The sequence below is a fragment of the Cetorhinus maximus genome, chromosome 9, assembly GCF_964194155.1.
Source record: "Cetorhinus maximus chromosome 9, sCetMax3.hap1.1, whole genome shotgun sequence".
NCBI lineage: Eukaryota > Metazoa > Chordata > Chondrichthyes > Lamniformes > Cetorhinidae > Cetorhinus > Cetorhinus maximus.
Window position 1 is genome coordinate 68,357,861 of NC_135887.1, and position 14,482 is coordinate 68,372,342.

Below are 14,482 nucleotides of genomic sequence, written 5' to 3' on the forward strand. Positions count from 1 at the left end.
GTATCCTTAGCCTTTGAGGGCCCCAGGCACAGCCCACCCACAGGGCCACCTCCCCACCACCACCCCCCCACCCCCACCCTCCGTATTACTATCGTGACTGCATTGACTTATGTTGGGCATTTGTTGCACGCTGGGTGGGCAAGCAGATAGTGACCATGCTTACATCAGCCTCAGTGGTCCATGAAAAGATGGGTTCTCCCCGCACCATGTGTTGGTCTTAGTCGCACATGACTAGTCTGGGAGCAACCTGCAGGAGATGCAGCTAGGCGCATACTCAGAACTCCAATACATGTCCTATTCACGGTGATGAGATTGTGGAAGAGGAGTCTCAAGGCCTCGTGGCCAAGAGCCATCTGGTGCCCTTGGCACCGCACCTCGTTGCGCCTCCTTGACATGGGAGCTAAGACTGTGTGTTTCTAAAAGTGATGCACACAGAATATGTTCAAGGTGGGGGGTGGGGTGGGGCGGAGGTTGGGAGCAGTCGTACTACATTTTTGTGACTGATCAGCAGTAGCGTGGAGAGGAGGCACTGCAGGCTTGAGATGGGCCGCTGTGGTTGGGGTGCAGCGTGCGCGTGCAGATTACATGTGCAATTAGCCCCAATGAATGGTCTTTTCTGTTTTGCAGGAGAAAAATGCGCACAATGCTTATGAGTGTTTGCGCACTGGAGGCGGCCAGGCCCAGCTGGTGATAGAGTCATTTTAAGCAGAAGGCCCTGGAGCTTGAAAAGCACCATGCACCCAGGTCAACAGGCGTCAGTGAGGCTGGGGTGGCGTGGCCAGGTATTTGAGGTCCACAGTCACATCTGCTCTGTCTTCCCAGCATCCAAAGCACTGATGATTTTTGAAATCGTTAATGTAGCAATATTGCTCATTCACAGACTGATAGCGTCAGAGGTGTGGTTCATAGACAAAGGTCGCTCGGCCCCTCGGCGCGTGTTCAGCACCTTCCAAAGTCACCTTATCCCATTTCTGACCACTATCCCCATGGCCTTGTATGCCATGGCATCGCAACTGCACATCCAAATACTTATTACATGTTAGGAGGGTTTCTGGCTCCACCACCCTTTCAGGCAGTGCGTCCCACATTACTGTGTGCAAAAGTTCCTCATCACCTCACCTGTCAACCTCATGCCCCTTACTTTAAATAAATGCCACCAGGTTAGTCATCCCTCCGCCAAGGGGAAAAATTGCTTTCTGTCCACCCTATCTATGTCCCTTATGATGTTATGAAGCTCAATAATGTCACCCCTCAATCTCCTGTGCTCCACGGCAAATATCACCAGTGTATGCTATGTGTCCTCATAACTCCAACTCTCCAGGCCAGCATACATCCTGGTCAGCAACCTCTGACTCCAATCACATCCCTCCCATGAAGCGCTGATCACAACTGAACGCAGGAGTATTGCTGTGGTATCGGCAGCGTTTTCTGCACTTGCAACATGACCTCCCTGTTCCTACATTCTATTCCTCGGCTAATAAAGGCAAGTATGGCATTTACCTTCTTAAACGCCTTATGTACCTGTCCCGCTACCTTAACGGGCCTGTCAACATGCCCAGAAAGGTCCCTCTAATCGTCCTTACTTTCCACGGTCCTACCATTCCTTGTGTATTCGCATACCTTGTTTATCCTGCCCAAGTGCATCACCTCACACTTATTCACATAACATTCCATTTGGCATGCCTGAGGCCATCTGACCAGCCCGTCTGTATCCGCTTGTAATGTTTGGCCCTCCTCCTGACTATTTGCAACCCCACTAACGTTTGCCTCTTTAGGTTCTAGAAGGTTGAGCGCATTATGAGCCTGGGGGAAAGGGATGAAGTGTGTCACTGTGTGAACGCTAACTGATCCACTGTCCTTGTTGTTATTTTCAGCATCAGAGACTGGCGACCAGGCTCCATTACAGATGCCTCCTCTCACACCTGAGGGCCCTGAGCTGTCACCTGCATCACACCATTTCTGCGAGGCAGGCACCAGCGCAGATACTAGCACATCTGTGGGAATTGTAACATCGGCTAGTGTCCTGGGGCACAGTGGAGAGGGCACTTCACAATCGCTGGAGGAGATGGCAGAGGCAGAAAGTGCCGATGGCGCCAGCAGCTGGAGGACTGCAGGGGACCAGGCACATGCTGAGTTGGGCCTTGATGATGTGCCTTTGGAGTCGTCCGCGACACAGCAGCTGCAGGAAATGCGGCCGGGTATGCAGGAGCATCTGAGAGTGTTGCATGAGAGTATGCTTCGCTTGGTGTCCGTGGTGGAGGAGTCCATGCGGAGCATGAGTGATGCCATGAGCCTCATGTCAGAGCATCATGCTTCCTACATGGAGAGAGCGGTGACTCTCCTGGAGAGGGGCTTCCAAGAGAACAACCAGCTTCTCCTGGGAATACACTCGGACCTGCAGGCCCTCTCAGCGCCAGTGGCCACAGCTGGTCATTGGCAATGTGGGAGATGGTCTATGCACTCAGTGTCCCAGCTCGGTGCCCATCCATCTACGGTGAACAGGGTGGTCCGAAGCGACCTCACGTCGGCCCAGCAACTGCCTGTCATCTCTGTGAACTCCTCTCAGGGCTCTCCGGATGAGGGCAGCAGGTTCTCCGCCCCTCTGCCAGTGACCATTGCATCCGTTGAGGCTGTGACGACTGTGGAGATGCCAGCTGCGGAACTGGCCACTCCCTCCCAGGCGGGGCCAGCACAGGCTCCAAGGGCCAGGAGATGTCCGCCAAGGTCATCGAGGCCAACAGGACAGCAGAGTCAGCAGGCGGTCTCAGAAGCCACTCCGAACGATGGGGCAGCACCAAGACGTAGCACCCGTTAACGTAAGCATAAGGCACCATAGGCACACCATGGGTGCTTTTGTGTTGGCCCAAGATTAGGGAATTATTATTTTTTGCAGTTGTAAAAACATTTTGAATTCATTTTGTTGGACCATATGATGGATCAAAATAAAATCCACATGTGTTACCATGGCTGAGGGTGGCTCCTTTGTGCTGCATTTGTATGTTTTACAGACATATCATGAGTGTTTGAGTGGACATTAAAGTTTATGTCCAAAGCCCTTAATTGCAGCTGATGAAGTGGCAGATGTAGCACTTAAGTGCCATGTATGGAAGCGCCAGGCAATGCTGGTCCTCCAGATCCATTTGTGTGGAGCTAGCTGAAGGTTCGTTGGATTAAAGTCTCCTGGTTGTCCCTGCCTCCTTGGTGTAGTGCTGGGTCAGCGTTCAGCTCCTCATCATTGCCCTGTGCTTCCTCATCCTCCAAATCACTGCTAGACTCATCGTGTGCAGCTGCATCCACTGCGTCAACGTCTTCATCGTCCACTGCATCCCCCCCTTCCAGCACAAGATTGTGCAGAGCGCAACATGCAACCACTATCACCAAGGCACGATCTGGGGGGTACTGGAGTGCGCCCCCTGAGCGGTCCAGGCATTGGAAGTGCATGTTGAGAAGACCGATGACTCTCTCCACAGCCCTTGTGGAGCCGTGACTCCTATTGTAGCGCTGCTCGGCTTCTGTTCTTGGTTGCGGAGAGGCGTCATGAGCCACCTTCTGAGGGGATAGCCCTTGTCACCCAGCAGCCATCCATCAAGCCGAGCTGGAGCACTGAAGAGCCCCGGCACCTGGGAGTGTCTGAGGACGTAGGCATCGTAGGAGCTGCCTGAGTACCTTGCACAGACTTGTGGAATCAGCATCCTGTGATCATACACTATCTGCACGTTCATGGAGTGGAAGCCCTTCATATTGACGAAGGCACCGGGCTCACCTGCTGGCGCCTTGATGGCCACATGTGTGCAGTCTATTGCACCCTGGACACAGGGGAAGCCAGCAATGGCCGCAAAGCCTCTGGCTCGCTGTGCCTGATTTGCCTGGTCGCAGCGGCAGTGGATGAAGGTCAATGCACGCCTGAACAGAGCGTCTGTGACCTGCTTGACATGTGGATTGGGAGACACAGCAAAGATCACCCACCGAGACCTGGAAGGAGCCAGAGGCATAGAAGTTGAGGGCAACTATGACCTTCAGAGCCGCTGGCATGGGGTGTCCGCCCACACAGTTAGGAAAGATCTCAGAGCCAATCATCTGACAGATATAGTTGACTGTCTCCTTGACAGTCGGAGCCTCCTTTGGCACTGCACCACAGTCATATTGAGGTAGCTGATTCTCCGCCTGTATACCCTGGCAGCAGGATAGTGGCATCTTCTGCAGCTCCTTCCACCTTGGACTACCTCTTGGCTCAGCGCCCCTTATTCCTGTGCCTGTACTTCCAAAGGTGGCTCCCCTGGAGGCCGATTGTGCACTCCTGGCCTCCTCCTTATTCTAGCCCTCGCTTCCTCCTCAGGGGAGCTGCCTCCAGTGGAGATGTCAGAACCCATACCCAGGCTAAATGGAGGTCTTCGGAAAGCTGCAGGCCCGATAAAGATTCCTGACTGAAGAGTGCTGAACTGAAGGTTAAAAGTACACAAAAAGCTGCTGGAATTCGTTCTGAACTGCTACAGATCACACAGGTAAGTTTAAAATACCTTTTGCAATAAATACTTCACAGACCGGATTGACAACTTCACTGAGCCCTCTTATCCCACCTGTGGATGAGTTTTATCAAAAAGTCGCTTACCCGTTTGCCCGTTCCATCCGTGCGCCGAGCCGAAGATTGCACGGGAGCCTGAAAATTGGCGTCGGTTGCCCAGATAAGGGTCTCAACTAGCCCGTTAATTAATAGCGGGCGCGCATTGCACTTCATCGCTCGCCCGCCCAACGAAATATTGCGATGGCGCGCAGTGACGTCGGGACACTCGCCCAATGTCACCGTGCATCATTTTATGCACAGACGTGCGGGGCACACCCCCCACACGTCACCCAGAAAATTCTGCCCAGTGGATGCACTGGTAGTAATCTTCCAAGAATCCTTAGATTCTGGTAAAGTCCCAGAGGATTTGAAAACTGCCAATGTAACACCCTTATTCAAAAAGGGAGGGAGACAAAAGACAGTTAACTATAGGCCAGTTAGCTTAACATCTGTCATTGGGAAAATGTTAGAGACTATTATAAAGGATGTAATGGCAGAGCATTTAGAAATGCATAATATAATCAAGCAGGGCCAGCATGGCTTCATGAAGGGGAAATCATGCCTGACAAATTTATTAGAATTCTTTGAGGCGGTAACAAGCAGGATAGATAAAGGGGAACCAGTAGGTGTAACATACTTGCGTTTCCAAAAAGCATTCGTTAAGGTACCACACATAAGGCTACTTAATAAGAACCCATGGTAAAAGCAAAATACTGCGGACGCTGGAAATCTGAAACAAAAACAGAAAATGCTGGAAAAACTCAGCAGGTCTAACAGCATCTGTGCAGAGAAAGAAAACAGTTAATGTTTCGAGTCCTTATCACTGTTATTCAGAGCTCTGAAGAAGAGTCATAAGGACTCGAAATGTTAACTCTGTTTTTTTCTCTCTCCACAGATGCTGTCAGACCTGTTAAGAGCCCATGGTGTTGGGGGTAGTATATTATCATGGATAGAGGATTGGCGAACTAATAGAAGACAGAGAGTTGGGATATGGCAACCTGTAACTAGTGGAATGTCACAGGGATCAGTGCTGGGGCCACAATTATTTACAAAATATATTAATGACTTGGATGAGGGAAATGAATGTACTATCGCCAAGTTTGCAGAGGACACAAAAATAGGTGGGAAGGCAAGTGGTGAGGATGACAGAAAGAGTCTGCAGAGGGATATGGACAGGTTAAGTGAGTGCGCAAAAACGTGGCAGATGGAATATAATGTGGGAAAGTGTGAGGTTATGCACTTTGGCAGGAAGAATAGAGAAGCTGAATATTACTTAAATGGAGAAAGACTGCAGAAAGCTGTAGCACAGAGGGATTTGGGGGTCCTCATGCATGAATCCCAAAAAGCTAACATACAAGTTCAGCAGGTAATAAGCAAGTCAAATGGAATGTTGGCCTTTATTTCAAAGGGAATGGAGTATAAAAATAGGGAAGTCTTGCTAAAACTATACAAGGCACTAGTTGGACCACACTTAGAATACTGTGAACAGTTTTGGTCCCCTTATCTAAGGAAAGATTTCCTGGCATTGTAGGTAGTCCAGAAAAGGTTCACCAGGTTGATCCCAGGTATGGAGGGATTTTCTGATGAGGAGTGGTTGAGTAGGTTGGGCCTGTATTCATTGGAGTTTAGAAGAATGAGAGGCGACCTTATTGAAACATATAAGATTCTTAGGGGGCTTGACAGGGTAGATGCTGAGAGGTTATTTCCCCTTGTGGGACAGTCTAGGACCAGAGGGCATAATCTCAGAGTAAGGGGGCACCAATTTAAAACAAAGATGAGGGGGAATTTCTTCTCTCAGAGGGTAATCAATCTGTGGAATTCTTTACTGCAGAGGGCTGTAGAGGCTGGGTCATTAAGTATATTCAAGGTTGAGATAGACAGATTTTTAATCAGTAAGGGAAACAAGGGTTATAGGGAAAAGGCAGGAAATTGGAGTTGAGGATTATCAGATCAGCCATGATCTCACTGAATGGCCGAGCAGACTCGATGGGCCGAATGGTGCCTGCAGAATGGGAGGTAGCATATGTAACCCAACTGTTTAAGAAAGGAGGTAGAGAGAAAACAGGGAACTACAGACCTGTTAGCCTGACATGAGTAGTAGGGAAAATGCTAAAACCTATTCTAAAGGATGTGATATTTTAGCTTTTAGAAAATAATGTTGAGATTGGGCAGAGTCAACATGAATTTATGAAAGGAAAATCATGTTTGACAAACCTGTTGGAGATTTTTGAGGATGTAACTAGCAAAATAAATAAGTGAGAACCAGTAGGTCTGGTGTATTTGGATTTTTGGAAAGCTTTCGATGAGGTCCCACAAAGGAGGTTTGTAAGCAAAATTAGAGCTCCATGGGATTGGGGAAAATATACTGGCATAGGTTAAGGATTGGTTAAAGGACAGAAAACAGAGTGTAGGGATAAATGCATCATTCTCAGATTGGTAGGCTGTGACTAATGGGGTAAGGCAAGGATCAATGCCTGGGCCCCAGCTATTCACAATCTATATCAATGATTTGGATGTGGGGACTAAATGTAATATTTCCAAGTTTGCTGATGACACAAAACTTGGTGGGAATGTGAGTTGTGAGGAGGATGCAAAGAGGCTTCAGAGATTTAGATAGACTGAGTGGGCAAGAACATGGTAGATGGAAAATAATGAGGAAAAATGTGAAGTTATCCACTTTGGTAGGAAACATAGAAATACAGAGTATTTCTTAAATAGGGAGAGACTGGGAAATGTTGATGTCCAAAGAGACCTGAGTGTCCTTGTTCATAAATTACTGGAAGCTAACATGCAAGTGCAACAAGCAATTAGGAAGGCAAATGGTATCTAGCCTTTATTGCAAGGGGATTGGAGTACAGGAATAAAGAATTCTTGCTGCAGTTGTATATAGTCTTGGTGAGACCGCCCCTGGAGTACTGTGTGCAGTTTTGGTCTCCTTACCTAAGGAATGATATGCTGGCCATAGTGGTGGGAGCGCAACAAAGTTTCACTGGACCAATCCCAAGGATGGTGGGATTGTCCTATGAGGAAAGTTTGAGCAGACTGGGTCAGTATTCTCTAGAGTTTAGAAGAATGAGGGGTGATCCTAATGAAGTGTACAGAATTCTGACAGGGCTCGACAGGGTAGATGCAGGAAAGATGTTTCCAATGGTTGGAGGTCAGAGTACACAGTCTCAGAATAAGAGCTAGGTACTTAGGACTGAGATAAGGAGGAATTTCTTTAGTCAGGGGTGGTAAATCTGGGGGGGGGATCGTGCGAGGGCAGGCGTGAACCCAATCAACGCCTCCAATCGGGGCCGCACTGCCATTTTACGTGGGCGGGCCAATTAAGGCCTGCCCGGCATGACACGTGCCCAGAAGCACTGAGCGCTACCTGTGCGGGTGGGGGCGGGGTGGTGGTGGGGGATTCCCTGAGTCGGGGCCTGCACTCTTTCGTGCATGCGATTAGTTTAAGGTTTAAAAATTTAAATAAACGAAAGGAAATATTTTAAGACGTGTCTGCTCATGTGACAGTGTCACATAAGCTGGGACATGGTCATGAATTTTGATTAAAAATTTTATTTAATTAATGAAACCTTCATGAAACCTCATCTCGCCTGTGGATGAGGTTCCATGAAAAATGTGAAGGCCTCCTGCGCTCTTTGCCTGCCCACCAACCTTAAGGTTGGATGGGCAGCCCTGTTAACTGTTTTAATAACTATTTAAATAACCTTAATAGGCCTTTGACACTTCGACGGGTGTGCAGCCGACTTGGCTGTGCGCCTGCCGAACTGAAAATCGAAATGACGCACGTGTGACGTCAGGAAGCCTGCCCGATGTCACTGTGTTCATGGCCTTTGAGGAGATGCCGGTGTTGGGGTGAACCTGCTTCATCAATTTGTAGATGGAGTAACTCTCCTTCCTCGACCTGCCCCCGCTCACCGACCTGAAAATTCTTCCCATGGACTTAAAAAAACACCTGTGCCTGGATTTTTCATTGGAGAAATGGGTAGTATCTGAGTCAGGCAGCATGTAAAATTGGGTGCCATAACTTTGGTCAGGTCCAATTAAGGCCAATTAAAGCCCAATCGGGTCAATTAAATCTGCAATTGTCAGAGATCTTACAAACTTAAGATGGTTGATGAGAAGAAAGCAGCTCCCAAGAAGGGAGCCAAGAAAGCCCTACAGAAACCGGCAGCAAAGGGTGGCAAGAAGCGGCGAAGGTCGAGGAAGGAGAGTTACTCCATCTACAAATTGATGAAGCAGGTTCACCCCGACACTGGCATTTCCTCAAAGGCCATGAGCATCATGAACTCGCTCGTGAATGATTTTTTCGAGCGCATCGCGGGTGAGGCTTCCTGCCTGGCCCATTACAACAAGCGCAGCACCATCAGCTCCCGGGAGATCCAGACCGCCGTGTGCCTGCTGTTGCCCGGGGAACTGGCCAAGCATGCCCTGTCAGAAGGGTCAAAAGGTGTTGACCAAGTACACCAGCTCCAAGTAAAACTTCGCAATGCACTGAAAAACATTCTAACCTATGGGCTACAAGCGGTGAGGGCGGAGTTAACTTGCAGTTAACTTACTGCTGCAAGTTAGCAGCAGTAAGTATACCCACTGATATTCTGTATGTCACAACACTAACAGGTTTTTTTTCTAAGTTAAAAGATTGCTGTGTTTCAATGTGATACATTCATACCTTATGTCCTCTGTGTGCCTGAATCAGCCAAAAACAGTTTGACACTTCATATGGATTCATGGAACCATTGTGTTCAACTCTACCTATAATTCTGGTCGGTGAAGCAGTCAGCATTTCTCCACATTTAACTGGAAAATGAAAAAAAAATCAACATGCTGTAATCTTATACATATATATGTATATCATACACAGACACACACAGATAAATTGAGAACAGCACATCAACTATACCAAAGTATTACCGAATCGATACTTAGCACTGAATCCTCGAGAGTGTTTGTGTCCATCTGAGAAAAACGTAATTAATAATTTATGTTGGGAAGAGATCACCGCTGGAGCCATTTTGCCACACGCCGGCCCTTTAAGGATTGGTGAGCTAATACTGGAACCATCAAAAATTTTTAAATGATCTCGATAGCAGCCTACAAATGGTTGGATATGAAAGAAATCGAATTCGAGGATGATCTGTAATAAGGAATAAGATTTCATATTTAAATTTTTATCTGAGAAATCATAACACAAGATTTGTCAATACACCATTACATAAATAATTTTGTGCAGTGTGAAATAAGGACAGCATTGCTGAAAAATGGAAGTCTGAGTTATTTTGTCTCCAATAATGATCAGCTGAAATTTAAATTTGACTGCTCTGAAGAAAATTCTTAACCAAAATTCTGGCTTTCTTGACTGCTTATCAACTCTGAAACTAAAATTTGGATCAACAGAAATCCAAAATATTCCTCACATTTTGTAACTTTGTGATCTGAGGCAGAAACCAAATGAAGGCATGATATTTCACCCTAGGATTGTTAAAACCCAGATTGCTAGGCAGTGAAGGATAGAACATTAGAGTCTAGTTTTTATATACTTATAAGCTTTTACCTACAGAAAAACACATTGCACTTCATGCACTCCAACCATCAATCCCTCCCTCTTTCAATCTGCTCCTATGTAACTCTTTCAGAGTCAAAACAATTAAACTAAATTAATAAAATGAGGGATAAAGGAAACACAGCCCCTAAGTTAGGTTAGCTGTAGAACCAAAGATAAAGTTTAAAGAAAACTTACAAACATCAAATCAAAATGTGATTAAGAGGGTCGATAAAGCACCCCAGACTCCCCGATGCCCACCGGGCGTGGAAGGCCTCGACGGTGCCGGCAGACACCACGTGCTACCTCTCCAGGGACACCCGGCCGCAAATGTAGCCGCGGAAGAGGGGAAAACAGTCGGGTAGGACAACCCCCTCAATCGGCCGCTGCCTGGACCTGTTAATGGCTAACTTGGCCAAGTCCTGGAGCAGGTTCACGAGGAGGTCCTCCTCCTTCCCGGCCCCCCTCTGCACCGGGTGTCCGTAGGTCAGGAGCGTGGGACTGAAGTGCAAACAAAACAGTAATAAAAGGTTTTTTAAATAACTGAAAAGGGAGTGCAGCCTACAACACCCGATATAAACGTGGTCCATGGACTCCACAAGACCGCAAAAAGGGCAGGTATCTCTGCTCCTATGTTTATGACCACAACTGAGTTCCCAGTTAATACCCACCACCTAATCATAAATAACACCCAATATATAAACAATTAACAGATTTCCTTCGCTGTCTAAATCCAGGTATAATAAATACTAAAATTTTTTACATTGTCACAGAGATGTGCTTTACGCCAAATCATGATTTTTAATCCACCAGCTGGAAACTTGAATTGAACTTTTAAAAACAGATTTTTAAAACACAAATTAAATTGTCTTGATGTCACAGCCAAGATATCTACCTAATTTGCAGTACTTGAAATTCTGCATTCCAACCTCATTGAGTTGCAGACTGTATGTTTGCAAAATCCCATCAAAGAAAATGACCTCAGAGGAATGTGAATGAACCATATTTCCGATTCCATTAGCACAATATTCAGAAACTCAACTGGGAGGAGACAAACCAACAGACCTAATCACTTGAACAATGGGACCCTGGCTAAGAGGAGGAATTCACATACCTGATCTAATCAGGTTATAATTGGAATACATGATCATGTTTGAATGACTGGTCAGATGGGAGAGGGCAGGCACAAGACAAACCAACCCTTTGTATGTTTTAAGCACACATTTTTCTCAGCAGAAATGGAGCAAGCAGCTGAAAAGCTAAGAGATATTTCTTCTCTCTATTTCTCTCCACGCAACTTGCAAGCTTTTGGCCCCTGTCTGCTATTGGTTCACTCTCTCTCCTTGTGCAGCAGACAGAGATTTTAAAGAAAGAACTCAACTCCACACCATTGTCTTCGGAAGAACTGACAGGTTTTAAGCCGCCTCGACGCTGAAAGCAGAAGGCCACAGTGAAAGCAGCAAGACCACAGATTCAGCCAAGTCACCAAACTACAGACTGTGAATTCCTTTGAACTTTTAAGGACTCTAATTTGACCAAACTAGCTTTCCCACTCTGTAATCTGGATTCATGTGTGTGTGTATGTGTGTACATGTGTGCATGCATATGTGTGCAATGTATGTGCGTGTACATGTGCAAAAGCCGGTGCATATTTTATTAGTTTACTTTGATTGGTTTTAAGTATAATAAGGCTAACCTCTTTCTTTGTTAAACTCAAGAAAACCTGTCCTACTGGTTCCTTTCTGATCACAGTGGGTAAATACTTAAGTAATCACTGAAGTAGCAGGTATGTCCTTTTCAAACAAAAAATAAGCCTTGTTGGGGTCAAACGAGGAGAGGGCAAGGAGGAGAGCCATTGAATCCTCCTCAGCTGGGCGTAACACTATACAACCAAAATTACAAAAGAAAATGAACGATTTCCTTACTATGTACAAAGCATTTATATTATATGACAACCCTCCTGCAGGACCCTTAGTGATTCCTTTGTACATGCACATTTTTTAGTAAAACAACCTGAGAGTTGATGGCCTGAGCCTATCCATTTAGCTGTAGAGATTTCCTTACTCTCCAATACTTTTTGTTTACAAGCAGCAAGATCATGCCAAAACACTTTCTCACTTGCATTTTCTGTATAGAGTTCATTATCCCACTATGAATGTTTATCTACATAACATTCAATAGGTATACTGCCTTCAGTATGCCCACTGCACAGAATGCCACTTAAAACATTTGTCAGATAGAATCCCATATTCACTGCCTCCAAAAGAGCCTGTGTTTCTGCAACCAGATTACTTTTAACAACGGTTTTTGTTTTCTTAGCTTGCCACATTAAAGGACATATGATCCTCATGGAGACTGATGACTTTTAAAAAGAAATTAGACCTTCCAGTTAATAGCTGAAAGAGTTACAGTTCTAGATGTCACATTTTAAGCTATTTATTGTAACAAATGGCTAAAAACATCACTAACTAAACATAAACTAAACAAGTATCATTTTATTCTTTAAATCAAAGAATGAAATATCCGCCTATTTATTCTTAACCCAACTGAAAAAAAATACACTTCACAAGTATACTTTACATGGTCCTTTAAGTAGACATTCAGTTATTCCAGAATCAATCCAAAGTGATTCTTGGCTCTCAAGGGTTTATTCCCAATCTTTTCTTTTCTCGTCCTGGTAACTTGTAGTATTAAAGCTGTCTTTCAGAGTGAGGTTTTCTTTTCCCAGAAATGCTCCCTCTAACCCAAGCTAGGGGGTTACTCTTCCAGCCTTGTTTTAGCTGTCCATGAATTTGGTCTTTTCAATCCAAGCACAAGTTTCCACCCACATTCCTGCATGGCAAACCACAGAGACTTATTTGACCGCTAGCTGTTCCCTCTCTCTCAGATCCAGACAGACCCAAGCCACAGTCTACGATATTCAGTGATATTCCAGGAAAGCCTGTAACCTGATTGTTCTAATAGCTTCCTCTGCACTCTTCCTTGGGGCAATGTTAATCACATGGGCCTTGTTTAAAAATAAAGAATAAAACATGAAACATCCTTCCAGCCCTCACCCTCCACACGATCCCCATGTCCCACCCATGCCAACACATCTCACCTCATGCCCCCAACCACCCCTCATGCTCCAATGCCAAGCTATGCCCCACCACCCACTACAGCCCACATGCCCCCATGCCAAGGTTTGTCCCCAAACAACCCCTCATGTTCCCATGCCAAGCTATTTCCTTCCACTCACTCTTATGGTCCCTCCTGCTCTCCATGCCAAGGTATTCCCTTCCACCCACCTGCATGGCCCCTCATACCCTCCATGCCAATCTAGGCCCCTCCACCCACCCCCATGACCCTTTATAGCTTTTATGCCTATTTAATGCCAACTCATGTCAACCCATGGCCCCCACCCTTTGCCCATACATCTACCATGCTACCTCACCTTGTATCCGCCATAGGCAGATCTCAGGACCATACAGAAATTAGATAAAATAAAGTTCTATGAAATAAAGTTCAGAAAATGAAGAATTCACTACATTGTAAAAAAAAAATCCTTTCACATTTCTTCAACTAAATGAAGCTTTGGGAAGAATTTTCCCGTCGGCAAGCGGGGACAGGACCCATTTGCCGACGTGTAAAATGACGCAGGATGACGTCGAGTGGAACTCCTGATGTCACCCCGCGTCATTTCCATTTTCTGGTCGGTGGGGTCACAGCCGAGTCAGCTACGCACCCGCCGACCTGTCAACGGCCTGTTGAGGCCATTGAGAAACTAATTAAAATCATTAATGGACCTGCCTGTTCAACCTTAAGGTTGGTGGGCAGGCCGGGAGCCCTGGCGGGCTTCAGAAAAAGCATGAAACCTCATCCACGGGCAGGATGAGGTTTCATGAGGGTATTTAAATTTTTAATAAAAGTTGCAAAAGAAGTTATGGACATGTCCCAACTCATGTGACAGTGTCACATGAGGGGACATGTCAGGGAAATTTTTCCATCATTCGTATTACAATTTTTAATTTGGAGCTGATCTCCCTGAGGCAGCACTTAGCCTCAGGGAGATCAGTCCGCTCTTTCGCGTGCATGCGCGAAAGAGTGCACTCCCCACTGAGGGAATCCCCCCCCCGCCCGCACAGGGAGTGCATAGCGCTTCCTGGTGGGCATCACGCTGGGTGGACCTTAATTGGCCCGCCCATGTAAAATGGCAGCGCACCCCCAATTGTGGGCGACGATTGGAAGCGCGTCCGCCCGCGCCCACTCCCGCACTTACCCCCCAATAGGGGGGAACATTTTTCCTCTTATAACAAAATTTATTCATGTGCACAATCTCTTACAAAGACAAACATTGGAATTCATAATCCCACAAAGAGCCACTTGTAGCTGTCATT

The 14,482-nt window shown here is 46.4% G+C and overlaps 1 protein-coding gene and 2 long non-coding RNA genes across 5 annotated transcripts in view; 1 reads left to right on the forward strand and 2 right to left on the reverse strand.

The window, feature by feature from the left end:
• The window catches only part of LOC144684702 (uncharacterized), a 112,968-nt gene extending 101,095 nt beyond the window's left edge, over positions 1-11,873 (forward strand). Inside the window, exon 3 of the long non-coding RNA XR_013577545.1 lies at positions 11,343-11,873. This is a non-coding gene — a long non-coding RNA (uncharacterized LOC144684702). The remainder of the gene's footprint in view (positions 1-11,342) is intronic.
• Positions 1-12,867, reverse strand: part of LOC144684699 (embryonic protein UVS.2-like) — a 37,665-nt gene extending 24,798 nt beyond the window's left edge. Inside the window, exons 1-3 of one of the 3 annotated variants that reach the window (XM_078548825.1) lie at positions 12,687-12,867; positions 9,479-9,701; positions 9,237-9,364 (exon numbers count right to left, since the gene is read on the reverse strand). In XM_078548825.1, the coding sequence (XP_078404951.1) occupies positions 9,237-9,364; positions 9,479-9,578 (228 nt within the window). In that variant the 5' untranslated portion in view covers positions 9,579-9,701; positions 12,687-12,867. Of the gene's footprint in view, positions 1-9,236; positions 9,365-9,478; positions 9,763-10,122; positions 10,559-12,686 lie in introns of those variants that run through there. The other 2 variants (XM_078548824.1, XM_078548823.1) reach the window with 2 other exon arrangements.
• LOC144684701 (uncharacterized) overlaps positions 1-13,981 on the reverse strand; it is a 466,848-nt gene extending 452,867 nt beyond the window's left edge. Inside the window, exon 1 of the long non-coding RNA XR_013577544.1 lies at positions 13,905-13,981. This is a non-coding gene — a long non-coding RNA (uncharacterized LOC144684701). The remainder of the gene's footprint in view (positions 1-13,904) is intronic.
• Between the last annotated feature and the right edge of the window lie 501 nt (positions 13,982-14,482).